General features: G+C 36.4%; 2 protein-coding genes across 10 annotated transcripts; one reads left to right on the top strand and one right to left on the bottom strand.

Annotated features, from left to right (window-relative positions):
* The first annotated feature begins 1,718 nt into the window (after nucleotides 1-1,718).
* On the top strand, nucleotides 1,719-6,633 carry LOC122289673 (protein NRT1/ PTR FAMILY 6.3-like). 3 transcript variants are annotated; one of them, XM_043096872.1, is made up of 6 exons: nucleotides 1,719-1,957; nucleotides 2,047-2,224; nucleotides 2,334-2,373; nucleotides 2,477-3,048; nucleotides 4,838-5,722; nucleotides 6,115-6,633. In XM_043096872.1, the coding sequence occupies exons 1-5, from the start codon at nucleotides 1,840-1,842 to the stop codon at nucleotides 5,718-5,720; spliced, it is 1,791 nt and encodes a 596-aa protein (XP_042952806.1). In that variant the 5' UTR covers nucleotides 1,719-1,839; the 3' UTR covers nucleotides 5,721-5,722; nucleotides 6,115-6,633. The 3 variants fall into 3 exon arrangements, with proteins under 3 accessions (XP_042952806.1, XP_042952804.1, XP_042952805.1); XM_043096870.1 differs by having other exon boundaries at nucleotides 4,838-5,759; XM_043096871.1 differs by having other exon boundaries at nucleotides 4,838-5,767.
* A 1,358-nt stretch (nucleotides 6,634-7,991) lies between these two features.
* Nucleotides 7,992-16,793, bottom strand: LOC122289941 (oxysterol-binding protein-related protein 2A-like). 7 transcript variants are annotated; one of them, XM_043097380.1, is made up of 11 exons: nucleotides 16,034-16,791; nucleotides 14,319-14,681; nucleotides 13,784-13,880; nucleotides 12,534-12,976; nucleotides 11,548-11,703; nucleotides 10,486-10,653; nucleotides 9,918-10,058; nucleotides 9,488-9,718; nucleotides 9,262-9,375; nucleotides 8,713-8,928; nucleotides 7,992-8,351 (listed from the first exon to the last, which is right to left on the bottom strand). In XM_043097380.1, exons 1-10 carry the CDS (start codon nucleotides 16,448-16,450, stop codon nucleotides 8,752-8,754), a joined length of 2,307 nt encoding a protein of 768 aa, XP_042953314.1. In that variant the 5' UTR covers nucleotides 16,451-16,791; the 3' UTR covers nucleotides 7,992-8,351; nucleotides 8,713-8,751. The 7 variants fall into 7 exon arrangements, 6 of the variants coding, with proteins under 6 accessions (XP_042953314.1, XP_042953313.1, XP_042953315.1 ...); XM_043097379.1 differs by having other exon boundaries at nucleotides 8,731-8,928; XM_043097381.1 differs by having other exon boundaries at nucleotides 8,731-8,928; nucleotides 14,319-14,678; nucleotides 16,034-16,790.
* Nucleotides 16,794-22,768: the final 5,975 nt, after the last annotated feature.

Below are 22,768 nucleotides of genomic sequence, written 5' to 3'. Positions count from 1 at the left end.
ATAAATAAATTAGTGGTGTTTCATTACCCATCAAAGAAAACAGGACAGTAATAATAAGCAAGCGAGAAAAGGAAAGAGCTCCCACCGTTTTCAGTAGCCCAAGGTGCCCCCAAAGCGGGAAGAAACAGGGCCTGCTTTCTGCTATTATGGGCCGGACCGTACAAACGAATCTCAAGCAAATCTTTTTATGCTGCAAAGGGAGGTCCAACTACCGTCCAAGTAATAATAGTCTGGTGAGAAAATTAGAAACATGCATATTTATCACCAAAAGTGAAAGAAACAATAGACAGACGAAAAGAAAAAGATGTCATGCAAACATCCCAACTAATTGATTAAAGGTAAAAGTCACAACTAAATAATTGATGCACGATTGAATCTCCCACTTTCTTTTCTTTTCTGATAAATATATAAATATATATATATATATATATATTTCCAAGATAAAAAACGTCACAGACGTTTAATTATTCAAACAACCCAATCAATTAGAATCATTTTTCAAATGACCAATCTTGTGGTCCAAATAACTCCTGAATATATATATACACTTTTGTTTGAAATCAAGGAATCTCAATCTGGGATTATATATATGACCCTTTCCAGATTCTGTTAATTCTCAGTACTAGCACTTGTGTCAACCGTACAATAATACGGGACAGCAGTTACCCACATATGTTTATATATATATATAAGCTATGATGGCATGGCCCCCAGCCACCATATTTAAGCCCCATGTCGCCTTGAATGCTGGAATAATATAATGATATGGGTCATCTGATTGCAAAGCTAGCTGGCCCTCCAGGCTATTGCATGCAGTGTGGGTGGAAAAATGAGGCTGCTAGCTGGCACAGGTGAGCCAATCCTTTGACACGGTCTCGTATTACTGTTCATGATCGGTTTGTTTGGCACCTTATGAGTTTCATCTGCTCACGTTTCAATAACATCGCGTGGTTCTTAATTCTGAGCCGATTAAAGCTCAATTTAAAGAGATCGACAGTGAAATGTGCTACAAAAAGAGAGGACATCAATATTGGAAACATGTGATCTCTTCTTTCACTATCGTCATGAGCACTAGTCTGCGCGTTAGAGATATCAAGAAACGCTCCCTCCATGATTGATTAGTAATACTATGGCATTTGCCAAATGACAGCCTTACCTTGGTTTATAAGAACGTACCTATGTAGATTTTGAGACATCAGGATATATTTTTAAAAGAAAGGCTTTTCTCTTCACGTCTTCAATACCTTTCTACAAGTAAATCATTTGAGTATTATTTTTTTAAGCTAATTAAATATATTGAATATTAAAGAGATTATATCAAATTGACGTGGTTTCATAAAATCTGTTAAATTTATTTTATAAAAAAATAATTTTACAATCTTACGTATTACGTTAAACTATATCAATTTGTAAATTTATAATTTGGTTAACTACAAAGAGAGAGTGTGGCAAACAGTTTCATTAGATTAGGACAAGTCAAAGTCCAACTCATTTCATTAAGTGGGACGTCACACCTCTCAATTATAATGATCCTCATTCATGTAGAAATCGCCACAATCGAACTAATTGTTATGGTTAAAAACTTGAATTGAAAAGAAATCAAGAACTTGTTAATTCGCATTACAATATCCTTTGAAGTCTTAACAGGTGTCCTTTCACCCAACATATATCTATTTTAATGGATGCAAAGTTTGAGTATAAATAGAGCAATAGGTCTGCACCAATTGAGCCACGAATTCAAGTTTCCCATCCAATTCGGTGCCCCCACCAATTAGTAAAAGCCTTAATTAAACTAGAGCTCCTACAGGCTACAGGCGCGCACAAACCAGAGCGCGAAGGATGAGTCCTGCCCTGCCTCATACACAAGGGCAAACCCTCCCAGATGCCTGGGACTACAAAGGCCGTCCGGTCGAGAGATCTAAAACCGGTGGTTGGATCGCTGCCGCCATGATTTTAGGTCTCACTCCCCTTCACTCTCTCCTATCACTTTGTGTTAAACCTTTTCTCAATCTAAGACTCTTCCTTCTATGATTTTTAATCATTCAGGTGGGGAGGCAATGGAAAGGTTAACGACGCTGGGTATTGCCGTCAATCTGGTGACTTATTTGACTGGAACCATGCATTTGGGCAATGCTACCTCCGCCAACACTGTCACCAACTTCTTGGGCACCTCTTTCATTCTCTGTTTACTCGGCGGCTTTATTGCCGACACCTTTCTTGGCAGGTTCACAATAAAATTCAGTTTATTGCGTCTTGTTCCATCTCAAAAAAATGGCTCAAGACTTGCTAATTTTTTTTTATTTTTTTGCTTGATTTGCATCCTCTTTTGGCAGGTATCTCACGATTGCCATCTTCGCCACCGTTCAAGCAACTGTACGTAATATTTTCTTGTTAACTTTCTTGGTTGTAATGTATAAAGAATCTCGGCTTGCTATTTGGAAGTTATTTATTAATTTTAGATTCTTTTTGGTCGTAGGGTGTCACAATCTTGACAATCTCGACCGTGATTCCCAGCCTCCGTCCACCCAAATGCGCCGCGGACACCGTTCCGCCCTGCATCCCCGCAAGCGGCATGCAACTAAAAGTTCTTTATCTAGCGCTGTACCTCACCGCCCTCGGCACCGGTGGTGTAAAATCGAGCGTGTCGGGCTTCGGTTCAGACCAGTTCGATGACTCTGACAAAGAAGAAAGAGCCCAAATGAGTAAATTCTTTAATTGGTTCTTCTTCTTTATAAGCATAGGCTCACTTCTGGCCGTAACCGTTCTTGTGTACATCCAAGACAACCTTGGGAGAGAATGGGGTTATGGAATATGTGCGTGTGCCATACTGCTTGGCCTGGTTGTGTTCTTGTCGGGCACGAGGCGGTACCGGTTCAAGAAGCTCGTCGGTAGCCCGCTTACGCAGATTGCTGCGGTTTTTATCGCTGCGTGGAGAAAGAGGCATTTGGAGCTACCTTCGGATATGTCGTTGCTGTTCAACGTCGAGGACATAAAAGACGAGGGACGGAGGAAAAAGAAGCAGAGTTTGCCCCATACCAAGCAGTTCCGGTAAGTAACCACCTCGACCTAGCTACCTCAACTAACTCATTAACTGTATCTAAACTTTTTTTCTCCATTTTCCTCCCTAACTTTTGCTTTATCTTTCTCCTATTTCTTCAATCTAGCGGCCCTGTTGCAGAAATTACTGCCATAGCCATATCTGTTAGAAAATTGGATCACATTTTTTTTTTTTTAATCTAGGACTCTTAGTGATGTTTGGAAATTAGGATTCTTAAAAAATTAATGGGAGAATTGATGCTGGCATATAGATAAACATATATATATAATTATACTCCATCAACACTGTGTACAGATTTTATTTTATTTTTTTAATGAAAAATGATAGTTTTAAAAAAAAATATATATATAAGAACTTATAAAAAAAACATTATGTGTCTGCCAATAAAAAAAATTGACATATAATCATCCACTAATCTAGGTCTAGTTTGTTTTCAGAATGATAGGTCTCATTTATTTTCAAAATGAAATAAATTGAGATGAAATAAGTTGAATAAAATATTATTAAAATATATTATTTTTATATTGTAATTTGAAAAAATTATATTAAAATTTAAAAAAGTTAAATTATTTATTTTATTTTATATAAAAATTTAAAAAAATTATAATAATTAAAATAAGATGAGATGAGATGAGAGTTTTGTAAAAATAAACAATTAAAAATTTTAATTTACCATATCAATTTTATAGAAAGATAAAAACTTTTTTAAAAAGTCTTTCTACGTTCCAAGATGCTTAGATCAGTGACCAACCAGTTAGTTACTAACGCCAAGACAGCGGGGTCGTTGGAACAGTGAGATAAAAATTTAAAATTTTAATTTTTAATATTATTATTAATTTAAAAATTATAATAATAAAATAAAATAAAAATTTTATGTCTTATTCCCCTTTACCAAACCTACACTTAGTGCGTTAGGCGCGATGTCCTTTCAGGGCGGTGTGAATGGGTGTGAATGCCAACTGATGGGAAAACAAGAGTAGACTGCCACGCTAGCTTGATGCTAGGAGTTGGGACTAGCAATTTGTCCGCTCCGCTGTGCTATCATCTCCTCTCCATATCCTTCTCTTTTTTTCCACCTCGAAACTAAAAAAAGCTAGCTTTTATGTCGTATCGTATTCAGACTCAAATTCATATCAATACGTTTCTTGTTCATATGCATGTTGTCACATGATGTCCCGCTCAGTGTCAGATATGACATCTAAAACTTACCATCCGTTCAATTTTTAATTATATCTATAAACATATATAATAGCATTATATGCTGTGACGACATTAATTTATCTCAATCGATGCTGCCATTTACAAAGGAATCAAAGACGGATGAAAGGCTCTAATCTGCTCGAATCAATTCTCAACGCCTCTTTTACTCTCAGTGCTTCCCACCTCCCACGCATAGAGCAGTCACGGACACGTATATTAGCTCTGTTTCCTTCCCTTCTAGCCAAAAACTTTATTTAGATCAAACTGTCGCTACGAGCTGTGTATTGCACGAAGATCAATACAAAAATAAATAAATTAGTAATATTCATGACATCATACGGTCGATTAATTTCATAGATCGATGTTGGCCGATATTTATCTACGTACTCATGTTGTTATTTTTATAGAAAATTGCTTTTGTTTATAAAATGATTTAATAAAATTATATTTATAAATTATAAGACAAACTCCAATCCGTTTTAATTGTGTAGGCATGCACCAAAGAAACCGTTCACTGCTCATGCATACAACTTGTTTCTGTGGTTAAATTTACTGTTCTAATTTCTCCTATACATGCAGCTTCCTGGACAAGGCAGCAATCAAGGACCAGGAAATGTCTAGTAGTGGGAATACCAGTACTGCAGTAAACAGATGGTATCTTTCAACCCTAACAGATGTTGAAGAAGTGAAATTGATCGTCAGAATGTTACCCATATGGGCCACCACTATCATGTTTTGGACGATCTATGCTCAAATGTCCACATTCTCAGTCTCTCAAGCAACCACCATGGATCGCCATATCGGCTCGTTTCAAATCCCCGCAGCTTCCCTAACAGTCTTCTTCGTCGGTAGCATTCTCTTGACTGTCCCAATTTACGACCGAATCATTGCTCCCATTGCAGGGAAAGTGCTTAAAAACCCACAAGGTTTAACCCCATTGCAACGCATAGGGGTTGGTCTCGTTTTCTCAATTTTTGCAATGGTGGCAGCAGCACTCACTGAACTAAAGCGTTTGCGAGCCGCAAGATCATATGGTTTGACGGAAAATCCAACCGCAGAGATCCCATTAAGTGTGTTTTGGCTGGTTCCACAGTTTTTCTTTGTGGGATCTGGGGAGGCCTTTACGTATATAGGGCAGCTAGATTTCTTCCTGAGGGAGTGTCCAAAAGGGATGAAGACAATGAGCACAGGACTCTTTTTGAGCACACTTTCGCTAGGGTTTTTCGTTAGCTCTGTACTGGTTAGTATCGTGCACAAGGTGACAGGGAAAAGGAGGCCGTGGCTAGCGAATAATCTCAACCAAGGGAAGCTTTACGATTTTTACTGGCTTTTGGCAATCTTGAGTGCTTTGAATTTGGTCCTATATTTGGTTTGTTCTAAGTGGTATGTGTACAAGGACAAGAGGCTTGCGGACGAGGGTATAGAGTTGGAGGAAGTGGCCGAGCCTACGTGCCATGCATAACGGTTTGATCTCTCTGATCTTTTCATTTTATCTTGCACGGTACGTAGGTAATTTCACGTACGACTTTTACTACATACGTATCTATAATCAGCCACTAAATTGACATGGATCATAATTCACATGCATGTCTAGAATGCTAAGACCGGCAGACACATTAATTTAGAGGTGGTCTCGAGTAGTGCGTCTATGCCACCCTACCCATACTGGGGGCCGGGATAGCCACACCTTTGTTTTGGGGATTTTTTTAGTTTCTTAATTTATTCAATGCGTGGTACCACTGGTCCGTACGTAGCTAGATTGCCATGCACTTGAGTTTATAAGATATGTACAGTAGTAAAACTTGTGTAGTAAAAGTTGTTGTACTAGCTCTAATATTTTTATTTTCATTGTAAAGCGCGGCCAGTCCATTCGATCTACCGTCAACGTGCCTGTAATTAATATATATGTGTACAAAAAGATCAAGAATGGAAAGTACGTAGCAAGAATCTCGGCAAGATATAATCCCTCCCTTCATGTATTACAATTTGGGTGGCTTTTGGTCTGAGGCCGGCCAGGGAGGGCTTCTGTCTGAGGAAACCGTTTGGTCGAGCTGAGCTTCTGAGAGGGAGACATGAATTTTGGGCGAGCGAACGGCGGGAGACTTCTCCCAAAAGCTTCTGATAGTTTTTGGATCTCGGGCCAGAGGAAATGCAGAAGGCAGAGGTCGAGCAGAAGGTAGAGGAGGAGAAAAATAAATAAATAAATAAAGCCTTGTGGGCACTTGGATAGTGAAAGAGTAGTAGTGGGTAGGAAGTATATCGTTACCCTATCAGGAAAAATACCATATAGTATTACAAATATATAAAAATAATATTATATATGGTACAAATATATGTTTAATAGAGAGATGATATTTGAAGTTGTAGTTGTGCAAGCGGCGTGCAGTCGTTTTGAAAAAAATGAATTAATATAGGACTCACATAAAAAAAATAACTTTTTAATCGTGAATTTTACCTTTTTTTAAAGCGATTGTGCGGTATTTATAATTTTACGATATGACTGTATATAATATTAGTCATGTTTAATATATACGAGAAAAAGATTCTCAAATTCTTGTTCGAAAAAATCAAATAAGAAAACAATATTGTATGCCACAGTTTGACTAGCGAGGAAATTACGCGAAGGCATTTATTTATAAACAAATATGGGGACAGGAGAGCGAAAAGGAAAAGCCCAATAATATCATATATATATATATATATATATCGACACGTGCATGCAGAAGTACTGTGGATACAATAAAAAATACGACAGCACGCCACTACTAATTGTCTCATGATCATCTCATCTTACTGCCACTACTAATTTATAACATCGAGAACATGGAACGCTTTTTTTTAGTTTTTTTGAGGTTCTTGTCCCGATACCGGCAAGCAACCTGAAAAGAGGGCCATGCCATCCATAACCAAAAGCCGAAAACAAAGTCATCCTGTCTCTCTCTCTCTCTCTCTCTCTCTCTCACAATAATGCAACAACCCCAATAATTGAAGGAGGAAAAACTTTATAATCAAGTCGGTATGTTAAGCATAGTACTTAATAATTATGTGCTCTATATAGTATATACTGACTTAAAAATAGCGAGGAGACCAATTAAAATCAGTCATGCAAAGTAAATCAATAAAGAAATAAAAATCACGCCAGGCATTCGTCATTAAATAATTAATGCAAGCAAAGATAGTTTTGGAGAAAACACATATTTCGTAAACAAGGGCTCAAATAATGACGAATTAACAAACAAGTACTTGCCCGCGGTAACTAGTCAACTACCAAGGTTTTCTCAGCCAGGTCAGGCCACTTGGATAAATAAATACCAAAGAATTCCAAAATTAAAGAGAATTAGGCACGTTATAAATGCACAAAAATAGAATTGCATGCTGCAAGATGATAAGATGTGGAGGAATTACTCGTTCTAGTCAGCTAGGGCCTCCTTGTCTTTCTATTGAGCCCAAACTTTAGGCACCCATGGTTTCCTCGGTCTTTTGGGCCTAATGGTGCTTTCCTCCGTTACTTACGATTAATAAGGTTGAGAATTGAGCCCATGAAATAATGAGGAATGAAGGATAAAGTCAGAATTGTTTGCATATATTGAGGGAAGAACCCAAGGTCCAGAGACCTGAATCAGCTTCCATAATTTCCGGATTTATTGGTAGATTGTTGGGACACTGACGGTGGAGGGGGAGAAAGCTTTGGTCTAAATACCCAACACTTCCAAAATGATTGGAAGAATACAAGTATACAAACTTGTTTCTTTTATTATTATGAAAGATGGGATACAAATCATGAATATGAAATAAAAGCTTAGCCAGTGGCTAGTACGGTTTGACAAGTAAAGTATATCGAGAGCGAGAGAGAGAATGTGTGTGTGTGATTACATTGCACAAACTACCCCACTGCAGATAATGAAAATGTTAAAAAAATAAGTATTAGAGACCCTCCGGTCTAACCATTAAGCAGACTTGAAAGCTTAGTACTTTTTAATGCCTCTGAGGATCGCCTTCACCAACTTCATACTAAGCTCTATCTGAGCAAAACGAGGCTATTTCTTGCTCAATTAATACGACATTTCGCAGTGGTAACGGATTTCTGTTCATCCTGCATCATCAATAACACAATACCCACCATTAGCCACGCAGTTCTAGCAACCAAAGTTTATCATAAAATGCAATTTTCATTTAGTGGTGAATAAATATGATGTGGGCAAGGTGATTTTATTTTTTATTTTTTTCGTTTCAACTGGCACTTGAGGACAGATTCTTAGAACTTTCATTGAAGAGAAACAACCATTGTAACGGTATTCAGCCTCTGGATTTCCCTTTCAGCATAAACAATGAGACAGCTCGGATTACAATTATGCTGCTTTCATCAGACTCAATGGCTTTTATCACATACGTGTTTGTTAGCTATATCAGAGCAAAAGATATAAAAGTAAAGAAACTAAAAGATAATCGCTTGCCTGAGAGAATGCACACACCTCAACTATTATCAAGGCCCTTCACACTTGTACGAGATCAACAAGGTGTTCATTAAATTCACCAAATATGTCTGGGCATCCATTCCATTTTCCCTGTTCACGAGCTTCCCAATATCCGCCGACATAGCAGAAGGAGCCATTTTCACCTTCTCTCTGGAACCATCTGGGCTTCCACCCATTTTCTTGTAATTTCCTTGACTGAACAATGAGGAGAATGATGGATCAGCAATGGAAGAAAAATAATAATGCTTTGACAAAATGTCTCACATAAATATAAATCAGGTATTGCCTAAAGCTAGATATGCTTGCTATTATGTTTTGTGAATTTTCTATTTAGCTGTCCAGGAAAACAACTTTTTTCTTTTCGATAGGTTGTCCCGGAAAACAACATGAGCAAAACAAGAAGAAACTGGAACGTGGTTGAACATTTTTTATCTTCAGAATATAAAAATCAAAGAAGACTAGAACAAAAACTAGAAAATGAAGTTAAGATAGTTGTGCAGGATTTGAGAAGAAAGAACCCAAGCATACAATTCTTTGTCTCCTCTCTAAACGCAGCTTGTCCAAATTTGCCTTCTCATATTCTCCATTTTCCAAATGCCGCTGATCTGGTCTAAGCCTCGAATCCGTGGGAGGGAGCTTCCCCTTAATCCGTGATCAAATACCCAGGATCAGACAACTATAAAAAACAATTAGATATGCATAAGAGGAAAGTGAAAATGCATATGAAAATGGTGAATTTATTCATCATGTTTACCTGCAGTCCAGGTGTCAGCTCGTTCAATGTAATTGCAAATGAAGTTAAGTTGTATCGAGTAAGATTAGGAGGGGGCTTGCTCCTTTTCCATAGCAAGGATGCATCAGAAGAGGGAGTGAAATCCTTTGACTTGCCACTCCCATCGCTATTCACATAATACATGCTGTCATTCCACTTTCCAAATAGCATGGCAACCTTTTTTCCAATAGCATCTTCAACAAATCCATGTACCTGCGTAGATGTAAGATGCAATTTAACGAATCTAGTATCCTGACAAGTGGCAAAGCATGTAGACCTATATGCAGTAGGGTGGCCAAGCAGTGAACTCTTAACGGTTTCTAACATTTTTCCAGATAATTCGAGAAGATAAGTAATATTCATGATGCAACCACAGAAATGCTATCCTCAACAAATAGAATTTATTACAAACCTGGCAAGGATTTCGATCAAGAATAGACTGCTCTTTAAACTTGAGTTTGCACGAATATCGGCGATTACCACATATGTGCATTGTCCCATGGTGGCCACAATACACCTTACCAAGGATAAGATTATATATGGTGGTAGTGACCTATGAATAGAATGATCATGTTTTAGAATATCTCTAAAATACAAATGGAAAAGGAAGGTGAATAAACTGACAGAATGAAACTCCAACCAAGATCGACAGGCATCATCTATTTTAACATATTTTAAGTCAGCTTTTTCTAATTGTAACGTTCAATAGGTCAAGGGGAACAACTATGAGAGGACAATTGTTGAAACCATAAACTCGATGCTTTTAATTTAATAATTTATTCAGCATGCAAAACTTCAACCATTGTTTTCTGGAGAGATATTTGAATGGTTTGAACTTTGAATCAATAATAAAGCTGACCAAATATCCAAAAGAATGATGCCATATCAATATTGACAAGGCAGCACCATTTCCCATTTCAACTAAGATCAAGAAATTGAGCAGTAATTTCGCACAAACACAAACAAGCAGCAGTACACACCTTGCTCCACTGGAAAATTTCACCATCATCAAACTCTAAGGTAAGAACTCCAATAGGGTCAAGCTGAATTGACTGCCCCCAAAATTTTGTGTGGAGGTTGCTGTCACCCCAGAATTTCCACCCTCTTCCTTCACAGTGGCAGGCAATTAGTGTTGGGTGGTGACTGACCTGTTTCAAGCAACATACTATCCAATTATTTTAGGTTGAAAATTACAGTCAATTATGCGATTACATACCTCTGGTAACATATAATCAAAGTGTACACTTAGGGCTTGATTAACCACATACATGGCCATACAACAGAAATATGCAAAGGTCTGTAATTGTGCCTCCCCCCATTCATATTCTTGAGTTCCCAAGGAAGACATTCACAATTTAATTAATTTATTTCTTTCACTATTCCCAAGTACCACAAACATAAACTTCAATCTTCCTAGAGAAAATATTCATAAAATTTTCCTTGCCATATTTCATAAGGAGAGAAATTGTGCATCCCACTCTATTTCTAAAGTCCTCAAAGAAGATATTCACATTTAAATAATTTATTTCTTTCACTATTCCTGAGAACCCCAAACATGATATTCACACTTCCGAGAGAAAATTTCATAGAGTTTTCCTTGTCATAAAATGCACAGTCATTAGACTGAAAAGAAGTCTTTTTCCTCTAGTGAGTTTAAATAGAAGCCCTTTTTTAATGCGTAAGAATAGTGATCTGTTGCATTTAGTCATTTGATTGCCCCTTTAGATAAAGGTAGTTCCACCTGCCCTTTTTATTGTCCAGAGGACTCAATCCCAAATAATGTTTTCTCGCAATTTATAACCAGTCATTCTTCACAGCTTCTGGAAAATGCTGCATCAGACAAATTTTCTCTTTTATTGTGGCGGAACTTCCAACAAAAATATCTTATCAAAATTAGAGAATTTCTCTTTAAGCCAGATTGACTGAAACTATCATCATATCTTGACCTCAACTCAATTAACTACTGTTTTATGCTTTAACTAAAATAAACTTCGTTAATTCCTTTCTCAGATAGGAAGCAAATAGTTTGATACTTACTGTACCTTCTCAGAGAAGAAGCGAATTCCTTTCTCAGGATAGACAGCTTCATAAGTTTCCCCTAACAAAGGATTGAATGGTTTACAGTGTCGACCTTCAGAGGAAGCATAACCAGAAACTGCAAAAGCTGCAACATTAAGAATCCTCTGGAGACTGTTCCCCTGATTACAAAATGTGGGGCCCATGACGCAAATAGTCAGATTCAACAAAGTTCAGAACAGTTATAACCTTTAATTGGCATGAAGCATTTAATTGCACTAAACATGTAAAAGAGGCTAAAAAGGTGCAAAGTTTAAAAAATTTCTGGTACATGAAAACGTCTCCCATTATAGGAATCAGGGGTGCAACTCAATTCTGGGATACCCAAATCAAACTGATTAATTCAGGTTGGTTTGGTTGGTCCTGGAATGAATCGTTTTGTGATTTGGAGCCAAAAGATTCAAAGCAGTTCTTGAGGGTGGGGTTCAAGTTATCCAACTCCAACCACACTGAACTTTTTATGTATAATATCTTTATTATGATATGTCCTATAATATTACATAGGCCGCAATATGAAAATAGAGATCCACCAGGCATTCAATCAAAAAAGAACTTTCTGCCACTTCAAATATTAAAGTGTTCTCTTATATCTGTTCCACTATCAGCCCCTTTCTTTCCCTAACATGCTAGTAATCTGTTCAGTCACCAGTTCCATTCATTTTCTAGCTGTGTTTTGTAAAACCAAATCATACCAATCCAAGTTGCACACCTCCAAGGACTACAGGGCGAAGACATAGATGTAACTGACACAATTGATCAGGAACGCTTCACACAGTTAAAAGCATGGAAAAATCAAAATCATGGTAAGACCAAGCTTGGAATGCCCACACGTGCTAACTGTAAAACTACTTACGCACAAACACATTATTTCAAATTGCAAGTAACATGTACAGCAATAAACTGATAGGTAATATCAATTACTGCAAAAAAAAGCAATGTACATCAATCTGACCTCTCTTCCGAACTCATAGGCTTGATCCAAAAGAAAAGAGTACTCCATGTCCTCACAACACTTTTGAAGAGATGAAATTGGCTCATTAAAGTAAACAGGGAGACAAACACGTGTGAGGTCTTTTCCGACATTGTCCTTGATCATAGACCAGAGGCTAACCCCTTTCTCCTTCTCAACTGGATCGGGAAGCTTTGTTCGCCTTTCAAAGTTCAGATGTCCGGACTTCGGACTTTCTTTCTTAGTATGCATTTGCTCCACATTAATTAAATCTTCAGTCTCTCTATAATTGTCAAGGTGATTCAAAACTACTTTCATAGGCCCACAACTATCGGCGGTTTCAATAAAGTACTCTTTTGTGTCATGAAAGGACATTTCATCTCCATCTGACACTTCCTCAAGTTCTTGTTTCTCAATATCATCAGAAGATTCAGTCGTGCTGCATTCTAAAAAACCATAGATGTCAAGATACATGTAGCCGTGCTAAGAAGCAATAATATAAACCTAGATGTTAATGCTCGCAAGCTGTGGAAAATTGGCAACATTATCCATGCATCATCCACTGATGACTTCATTGAGGAATCCATCAGAAATGGCATTGAATTAAACTTGAAAAAAACTTCGAACCATTTTTTATTAAATCAATCAAGGGCAAAGTTAAGAACTAAAGCAAGTCGGAAATCTTTGTTCTTAGAGAGAGAGAGAGAGAGAGAGAGAGAGAGAGAGAGTCCATGAACAAGTAATCAAATGTAAAAAATATTTTTCAAACTACAACCATTTTGATTCTAACATTATATCAGCATGATCTTAACTAGAAACAGATAAATGTCATTTCAACAAGGATTGAACATAAGGTGAAATTCAACAAGGACATCTATGTACTTGAAAAAAAAAGGGAGATAACAATTATATGCCCTTACAAATTTGCAAAATGCAGACTTCGCTTTAAAAGCTTAGCAAGTGAAGGAAGTACATAATTCAAGCGAAATGCGCTGTCAAATGATAATGCACTTCAAGCAAAGATATGTGCAGTGACTATGCCATAATGTTCCATTTCCAAAGTTCCTGATCATAATCATCCGAATATAGGTTGAACTTAATCTGCTCACTCAAGAATGAACTAGTGTGTTATTTTTTATTTTATAAGTAGAATGAACTATAGTCTTATTGCCACAAACAACCAAACTAAAATTTCACTAATACGTAAGAAGAATATAATTAAAGCCATTAAAAGCAACACAAATCATATATACCACTGTATTTTCCACGCTCAAGACCAGAAAACTCGTGTTTTGTTAGTTGGTAATCATTATCATGAATTCCAGAGGCTTCAGGTTCGATATTAGCTGCCTGCACATGCAAATTAAATAGAGTAAATAACTTTTACTTATCAAAAAAAGTTAAATAGAGTAGATAAAAAAGCTAATTCTACACTTAAAATTTTCCTTTATAGAGTAATGAAAGACTAGATATTTTTAAAGAAAATGTAATGGATTTTTCATAATGACAAAATACACAGATAATACGGGCCAAAAAGACACCAGCGGGGATCAAGGACTTCCTACGCCTACATTGCCCCCGGCCCCCCACCCCCCAACAAAATAAAAAATAAAAAATGCCCATAAAATGAGCACGACCAGAATAAAGATGAGATAAGTATGCGGAATAAGTAGATAATGAAAACTGAAAAGGTTAAGAGCGAAGATTTCAACGGGGAACAAAGGGACGAGGACGACGACAAGTCGAGACAATAAGTTGGTTAAAATGGTTTACTCATCACCAGTTTACCTCTAACTGCCTCAAAGTGTCAAGCAAATTGGATCGTTCTTCGCAAAGAAGTTCAAGCTGTCCTTGAATTTCAGAGAATTCTGAAAGCACGATCTGTTCGCAATCCTTTACCAGGTTGTCGTTTATTCCCTGTTCAAGCAGGCGTTTTCTGAGCCTTTCTGTTGATATAGACAAATCCTTTGGTATAAGGGAGAGATTGTCAGTGAGCGGTCGAAGTGGAAATAGGCTCCGGGTCGAGACCAAAGCTTGTATCCAAGCCACCCGATCCGTCTTTGAATCAGTTTTCAGATGAAGGGTCTTTGTGGCAGTAAATATGTAAAACCTCCGGTCGTCCGACTTGCTCTCCCGAAATGATGAGATCTGCTAAATGAAAATAAAAATTTCAAAAGAATCTCTATAAATTATCTTATAAATGACGTTTTTTTTTTTGCAAGTATCTTATAAAGTGATATAAATTCCGGAAACAAATGAAATTGAATTAGTAGAGCCCAAAGTTCTGACTCGAATATAACACCAAGCTCCTAACAACAATAACAGTATTTTCCCCACGCCGGCCGGCATACAGATCCAAGTAGGTAAACCCAAACCAAAACCCTACCCTAAAAGCTTCAGAATTTTCAGAGGCTAAAGAAGCTAGAAAGAACGCGATGAGGAGTAATCTGCTCGGACTACTACAGTGCTAAGCTTATACTTCCATTCGATATTAAAAAATGAGTTACTGAAACGCGAGCGAAGGGATGTTCTCAAAGTTCCCTACATTTTTAAATTCTGTTAATTATATATTTACAATTCAGACCCACGCAATTAACCTCATAATATGGTCAATGCAAACCCACAAAACAAAAACCCCACTTCAGCTTCATTTTCACAGAAAGAAAACTTATGATCTCTACCGTATGATCACAGCAAGGTTCAACTTTTACTTTCTCTAATTTAATAAAAAGCTTTCACGTCTTTCCATCTGCGGGTAATATCGTACTTTAAGAACAAACGCAGCTTCGGCTTCCTCGACACATTGAGTAAAGAAACAGTGTCGGAAGCTTTACAACAAGGAAAAGGCGACTGGAATTAAACAACGATGAGACCACGATGTGAAGGAATACAGAAGAATCTCAGAAGAAAGAAATTAAGCCATTGAAGAAAGAAAAATGGGGAAGACCAATTCAAAGTAAGGAACTTCTGAGAGATAGAGACAGATCAAGTCCACCCAACACAGTTCTTGTTCGACAGCTGATGTGACCACAGGATAATACGTAGGCCTCCAACGCAGCCTATCCACACACACTCTCACCACCTGCTGATGTGACCCACTATACATTGACAACCAGTTAAAACTGTGAAAAACAGTTGAAAATTGAAATTGAAATTGAAATCGAAATCACCAAACCCCGCGAAGAGGGAAAGTGCCAGAGACCTCTGGTTCATACTTTCCTTCGCTCGGATGCCAGAGCCTTTCTTTGCTCTTTCATTATATTATTTTTTTATTTTCTTCCTTGGCAGAATTCAGGACCAGAGGGGAATAAGATCTCAAGAGATAAAAAGTGACAAGGTTGATCGAAATCTATATGATCTTTTGGTAAGATTGGTAGAGACTCTTGGGGATCTTTATCTTCCCTATGATGGAACTTATGCTTTTGTGCAGTAACGCCAAAATAACCAAAACGTAGCGATGCATCTTGCATGGCTCGCAAATTCTTCTTAGAATCTGATTATACCTTGAGATGGACAATGCCAACAGTTTTCCCGTGCCTCCGTCTCCCACTGTCCATCCTCGAAAGCCGATTAGTGGAGATTTCTCCAATCAGTCTGACGTCATCGGTCGTCGGCGTAAGGAGGTTGAGATTCTCAGGGTACCGAATTTTGGCGTAGGAAACGACGCCGTTCCTCAGCAGGAACCACCTGGATCTCCATCCTTTGCCATAATTGGTCCACTTGTGCAGTACTCCGGCGACCGTGGCCTCGGATCGTCCCGCATTGCCATCAGATCGGCCGGGAACAGAAGCCAGACTGGCCGGCAAGCTCCTAGCCCTGGACAGGGAGGAGGCTGCGACCTCCGCGGATTGATCGCCGAGGCTACCGCTGGGACTCTCGAGCGAGATACAGCAAAGTGGGTGCAATTCTTTCACTCTCATTTTTCGATTTCTCACATAAAAGATAAAAATTTATCCCTTTTTATCACATCCAGTTATCCATCGCAGAAAGCAAAAGAAATCAGGATGAGTCGAAAATGTAGGTGCAGAGCTCGGTAGTGCAACTAATAGCGAGTGTGAAAGAGAAGCAAAAAAATTGTATATAGGGGGGAGAGAGAGAGAGAGAGAGAGAGAGAGAGAGAGAGAAGGGGTTTAATTATCGGGAGGTGTTTGGGTATCTAAGTATGATGAACAATGTGATTGGAGAGTTGGGTGAGTTATGAAGGGAAGACCATGGCAGAGTGTGGCTGTGGGTAGCAGCAGGAGCAGGAAGGCTGCTCACACAGTAAATATAACAATCAGCGACTGAGGCGTTGTTATCAATGCCATTTAATCCATTTATTAGCATTTTGATTAGGTCAATGCCGGCTTGCCCATTATTCACACATTTCTCATCTCTCTCCTTTCCAATGATTTTTCGTTATCTATTTTCTAAGAATTTGAGTGATCTAATTTTTAATTTTATAAAAAAACATAGCAATGTTTTTTTTATTTAGAATTACTATATTTACAAAATAATTTTATAAATTAACGTGCATTTACGTAATCTGTTAAATCTATTTTAAAATTAAATTAACTTTACATATTATGTCAAACTATATCCATTTATAAAATTTATTTATAGTCATACAATTAGATCTCAGTTATAATTTATCTGAAGACTTGATGTTATTTGGATAAAGAGTAACTGAGTTATATTTTATTATCATTTTAATTTAATGATGAAATCGATAAAATATATATACACAAAGTTAAATAAAATATCTGGCAATACGTGTTCTAATAAGGTCCGTTAGACTCGCTCCCATTCTTCAATAAAATGACATCTGTTGTAAAAGCCAGACTTCGCAATATATCACTTCTTTCTTTAAATATAGAAGAATGCTACGTGTCTACTAAATATGAATATTAGTATAAATAATTTTTATTTTTATTTTTCTTTAAATATTTCTTAATCATCCTTCATTATTTAAAAAATTAATATATATATATATAAATAGACATATTTGATAACCATATTGTCATTTTTCTTAAATAAAACGTTCGGCAATCTCGAAATTTTTGCACAAAACGAAGTTTGCAAGGAAACCAACCTCCGCATTATCAAATATACACAGATGGTAATTCGTGTTTGTGGATGGTAATATTAAAATTTAACAACTAATTATAAAATTGTAATTTGAAATAAGATTCAAACGAGTTTATTTGAGTTGATTTTAAGTTAAGCGTGTTGACATATTTATTAATTGTATCTTAACAGCTTAAGTCGTTTTAACTTGTACCCATTTATATTAAACTCAAATTCAATAATTTTGTAATATGTTCATTTTATATTCTTGGATCGTGTAATATATTTTCATTCCTAATCTACAACGAAGAAAAAAGTTTTTAACCCAAAACGTACTTGGTTTTAAGCCATTACAACATATAATTGGGCGAACCTCTGTACCATCTTCTGGCCATTTATCTACCAAATAAACAGTGAGTAGTTTTGGATTACTTGGTTTGAAGATATGTATTAGATTTCAAGAGGTAGCTCAATAGTTCTTAAATTAGTCTCACTTAGTTTCTTATGTATTTGGTTCTGAGTTTGAATATCAATATAATTAAATTTTCTTTAGACAACATGGTCTTGAGTATATGAATTCTATTAAATTTTTATAGAGTAATCTTACATACAATTTTAGGATCTGCAAGTCTTGCATATTTCATTTGAAAAAGAAGTTAGTCCATCATTAAAATTTTTTTTATGTAAATCCTAAATTTACTCATTTTTTCAAAAGTTTCTAATTTGTATACTTTATGTTACCCAGATGACTAATATAAGAGGGGGATAAATTGAATTGTATTAAAAAAATAACAATTATAAATCAAATATACAATATGAAATATAAACAAAATACGAAACAACAATAAATATAAAGAGTAAGGGTAAGAGAGAAGCAAACTCAGTATGTTGACGAGATCCGGCCCCACTGCCTATGTCCTGGCATTAAGCTACCCCTGAAAATCCTCAAATTCACTATTCAACCTCCTTAAGGTGGAGATAGAAACCTATTATATATTTGAACAACACCGCTACAAAAGATCCGTGTAGAACACCCTCTACACTTGCAATCACCTTACATGTGGTGATTCAACTATTCCCTGTGTAGAACACTTTCTGCATGCACAAGGGTTATACACACTATTTTACTGATACAAAAGCTGATAGTAGGTAGGTTATCAGAAAACACTCATCAATAAGTGAAATAAGAATAATATAGTGCAAACTATATCTCTCAAAATAAACAATAATTAAGGCTCAATGCTTAGAGAATGAAGAATGAAAGTTTTGAATGAATGGTATATGCTCTTGGTGTTGTGAATATGAAGCTCTCAAATGATCTATTTATAGGCATATGAGATTTCATATTTAAATTTAAAAAGATTTACATGTCAAAGACAACATCATTCACTTTTCAAAAAATTCAAACCTAATCTTTTTACTTTTTACATATGACAAAAGGAGCACACTTTACTTTTCAAAAATTTCAAATCTAATCTTTTTACTTTTTTGCATATGCCAAAAGCAGAACTTTTCAAAAATTTCAAATCTAATCTTTTTACTATTTGCATATGTCAAAAGGAGCACACTTTACTTTTCAAAATTTTCAAACAAAAATATCTACCTTTTGCATAAGTCAAAAAAAGTATCAATCACTTTTAAAAATATTCAAATAAAATATGCACATGCGAAAGATGAGAATCAATCATTTTTAATATTTTCAAAATTCAAACATTTAATCATGTAATGCACATGTGAAAGATGACAATCAATCATCTTTCAAAATTTTCAAAATATTCATGCACATGTGAAAAATATATTTTAATGCTTTATGATAAAATATTAATTTTGAACCTTAATACTAATTTTGAATTTTTAAGAGATTTACAACATCACTCTATGATTTTAATGTAAACTTGTTCCCTTCTTACTCATGTTTAGTTTATTGATGTGCTTAACTCCATTGTGTAGATAATTTGAGCTTGAGATTCCTTTATTTTTTGAATTTATTTGTTATCATCAAAATCTATATGTAGATATATAATCACACAAATCTTGAAATCTTGGGTTCAACACTTTATAACTGCAAATATTGTTTCTTTATTCTAAAACATGAATTTATACAGATTTTGGGCAATTAAATTAATGATGTAAAACATAGGCACGTATTTTGTTTATCATGTTTCTAACATGATGATGAGGAAGTTGTAAGCGAAATAAAGAAAATCGCATCCTATTTTTTGTTAGGCGAGGAGATCGCTAGAATATATGTCGTCTGATTAATTTTTGTGTCTAAAAGGTTAAAATTTGGTGGGAGATGAAACAAGCAACAACGATAAGATAAGTATTGATCAACAATCGATCAATAATTTGAATCAAGAGATTAAAATCTGACCGGGTAGATGGAAGGGACAAGAGAATTATAAGGATACGTAGTATACAGAGAAGAAAGGAAAGGACAGCTACGAAAGAACTAAGTTCCAGATCATTACTGCATGCAGAAAAGTGAACGGAATATTAATTTTTTCATTCAAGTGATATACTGAAATTGAATGATGCGCAGAAGAATAGGAGGAGAGGTTGTCCGGCGGGAAGGAAGGCGCCAAAGGAGGCGGTGAAGCTAAGGCACTGAAAAGTGTCAGCAACAGATGGAACAAGAAGAATAAATAGTCTGCTCTCTCTCTCTCGCTTCTGCGCGCACATGCGGCTCGGCCTTCGACTCCCCACGCACGCTTCCCCCCACACACACACCCACCCCAACTTTCTCTTCTTTCATACATGCTTGTTTTCTCCCGAGGTCTTCATTTCTTTTCATGCCTACTCATGAGTTTTGCGCATGCTCTCTTTTAACGTCAAAAATCTTGTTCATACGAGATATAAGAATCTCCTTCAACTCTAAATTACATTTAACGATTCAGATATGAACTCAAAATCTAATCCACACGAGATACATAGCATGCAACATTGATCTGCACAGCCAGGAGAGTGTGCCTGCAAAACTTGACATTCGATGTTTTCACAGAGGACAATAATTGTCCTCCAAGTCTGGCATCATACGTGACGTGAATCTCTGAGCAGCACCCTAAAATGCCTTAAGATTGCCAACCCCGATGCATGTACCCAAATGAATACTTTTGATTTAGCCCAGTGGTTGCCGTTGAAATTTGAAAATATTCTTGATGCAACTTAAAGCACAAGCAATATGCCTAAATGGGATTAGAAAAAGAGAAATTATATGGGTATAAAATCCTACACAAACTCTCATGTGAGAGATCTACGAGGAAACTTTTTTATTAAAAATATGAAAGGATGTTTACTTTATAGATTACAAGTACAGGCAAGTCACCATTTTTTAATGTTTAAACCATATCTTACCTAATTAGTATCGAAGATGGAATCCTACGTGACCTCAAGATCCTTGGCTATTTTTCATGGGAATATTATCGTAGAAAATGAAAATTAATGAATTGAGAATGAATACTACCATTTGTTGCATTTAAAAATGAAAACTTCTTTTGGAAAGTTATTTCGTCCAAAAATTTCAGTGAGATATGTAACAGAGTAATCCAAGATAGAGGAAAGATAGGTCTGATACGAGAGAGATGAAATTGAAAGAATGTATTCTTATTGAGTTGATCTCAATTACAGAATAATAGGTTTGTATTTATAGACTAATACAGACGTGTAAAGCTGTAACTAAAATAACTAACTCACTGTGTAAGCCAATGAAAAACATTACACGTGTTTATTCTAAAAATCATTTTATCAATCTATAATAGTCCCCCTCAAGATGATGTGTATATATTATACACATTCATCTTGGACAGTAAAGCATCAAATGATTTTGAACCAAGGGGCTTAGTCATCAAATCTGCAATTTGATGAGCAGAAGTAATATGTAGAACAGTCAGTGATCCTTCTTCAACTTTGTCACGCACCATATGGCAGTCCAGCTCTATATGTTTAGTCCGTTCATGATGGACTGGATTGGATGCTATATGAATGGCAGATTGGTTATCACAAAACAATAAAGCTGGTTGTGTATGTGGTTGATGCAGATCCTTCAGCAATGCTCGAATCCAAATTATTTCACAAACTGTAAATGCCATTGATCTGTATTCAGCTTCTGCTGAGCTCCTAGAAATTGTATGTTGCTTCTTTGATTTCCAAGATACCAGAGAATCACCAATGAAAACACAATAGCCACTAACAGACCTGCGGGTATCTATACAATTTGCCCAGTCCGAATCTGAAAATGCCTTTATATGCACCTTGGAATCACTTGGAAATAAAAGACCCTGTCCAGGAGCTAATTTTAAGTATCTAAGAATCCTCATTGCAGCTTGAAGATGAGGTACTCGAGGACTGTCCAGATATTGACTCAAATGGTGGACTGCAAATGTAATATCTGGTCTGGTATGGGTGAGGTAAATTAGTCTACCAATCAATCTTCGATAACCAGTAATATCATCTAGTAAATCACCTTCATCCTTTGACAGTTTAGCATGAGTATCCATTGGGAACAAAGCAGGTTTGGCAGCTAACAATCCAAAATCTGCTAACAACTCTAGAGTATATTTTCTTTGAGACAAAGAAATGCCTCTTTGTGATCTTGCAATCTCCATCCCGAGAAAAAACTTGGCTGGTCCCAAATCTTTCAATTTAAATTGAAGAGTTAAAGCTGCTTTTACAGAGTCAATTGCCTCTAAATCACTGCTAGCAAGCAGGATATCATCCACATAAAGTAATAAAGCCACAAATGAATTTCCTTCCTTCTTAGTAAACAAAGAATAATCTGCCTTTGATTGTGTAAACCCAATATCAAGTAGTACAGATTTAAATTTCGAATTCCACTGTCTGCTTGCTTGTTTCAAGCCATATAGAGACCTTTGCAATTTGCATACCCGAGAGTCCCCTTTAGGTAGATAACCAGGAGGTGGTTTCATAAAAACTTCTTCATCTAAGTCTCCATATAAAAAAGCATTGTTGACATCTAAATGAAAAAGATGCCAACTGTGTATAGCAGCCAATGATAAGACACATCTAACAGTGACCATTTTTGCAACAGGTGAGAAAGTTTCAAAAAAATCTAGGCCTTCTCTTTGAGTATACCCTTTGGCTACAAGTCTAGCCTTATGCCTCTCAATAGAACCATCTGAATTGTGTTTGATTTTATATACCCATTTACAACCTATTGGTTTTTTATTTGGAGG

This window comes from Carya illinoinensis, chromosome 12 (genome assembly GCF_018687715.1).
Source record: "Carya illinoinensis cultivar Pawnee chromosome 12, C.illinoinensisPawnee_v1, whole genome shotgun sequence".
In the NCBI taxonomy this organism is placed as follows: Eukaryota; Viridiplantae; Streptophyta; class Magnoliopsida; order Fagales; family Juglandaceae; genus Carya; species Carya illinoinensis.
This window is presented reverse-complemented; position numbering and strand designations above follow the sequence as displayed.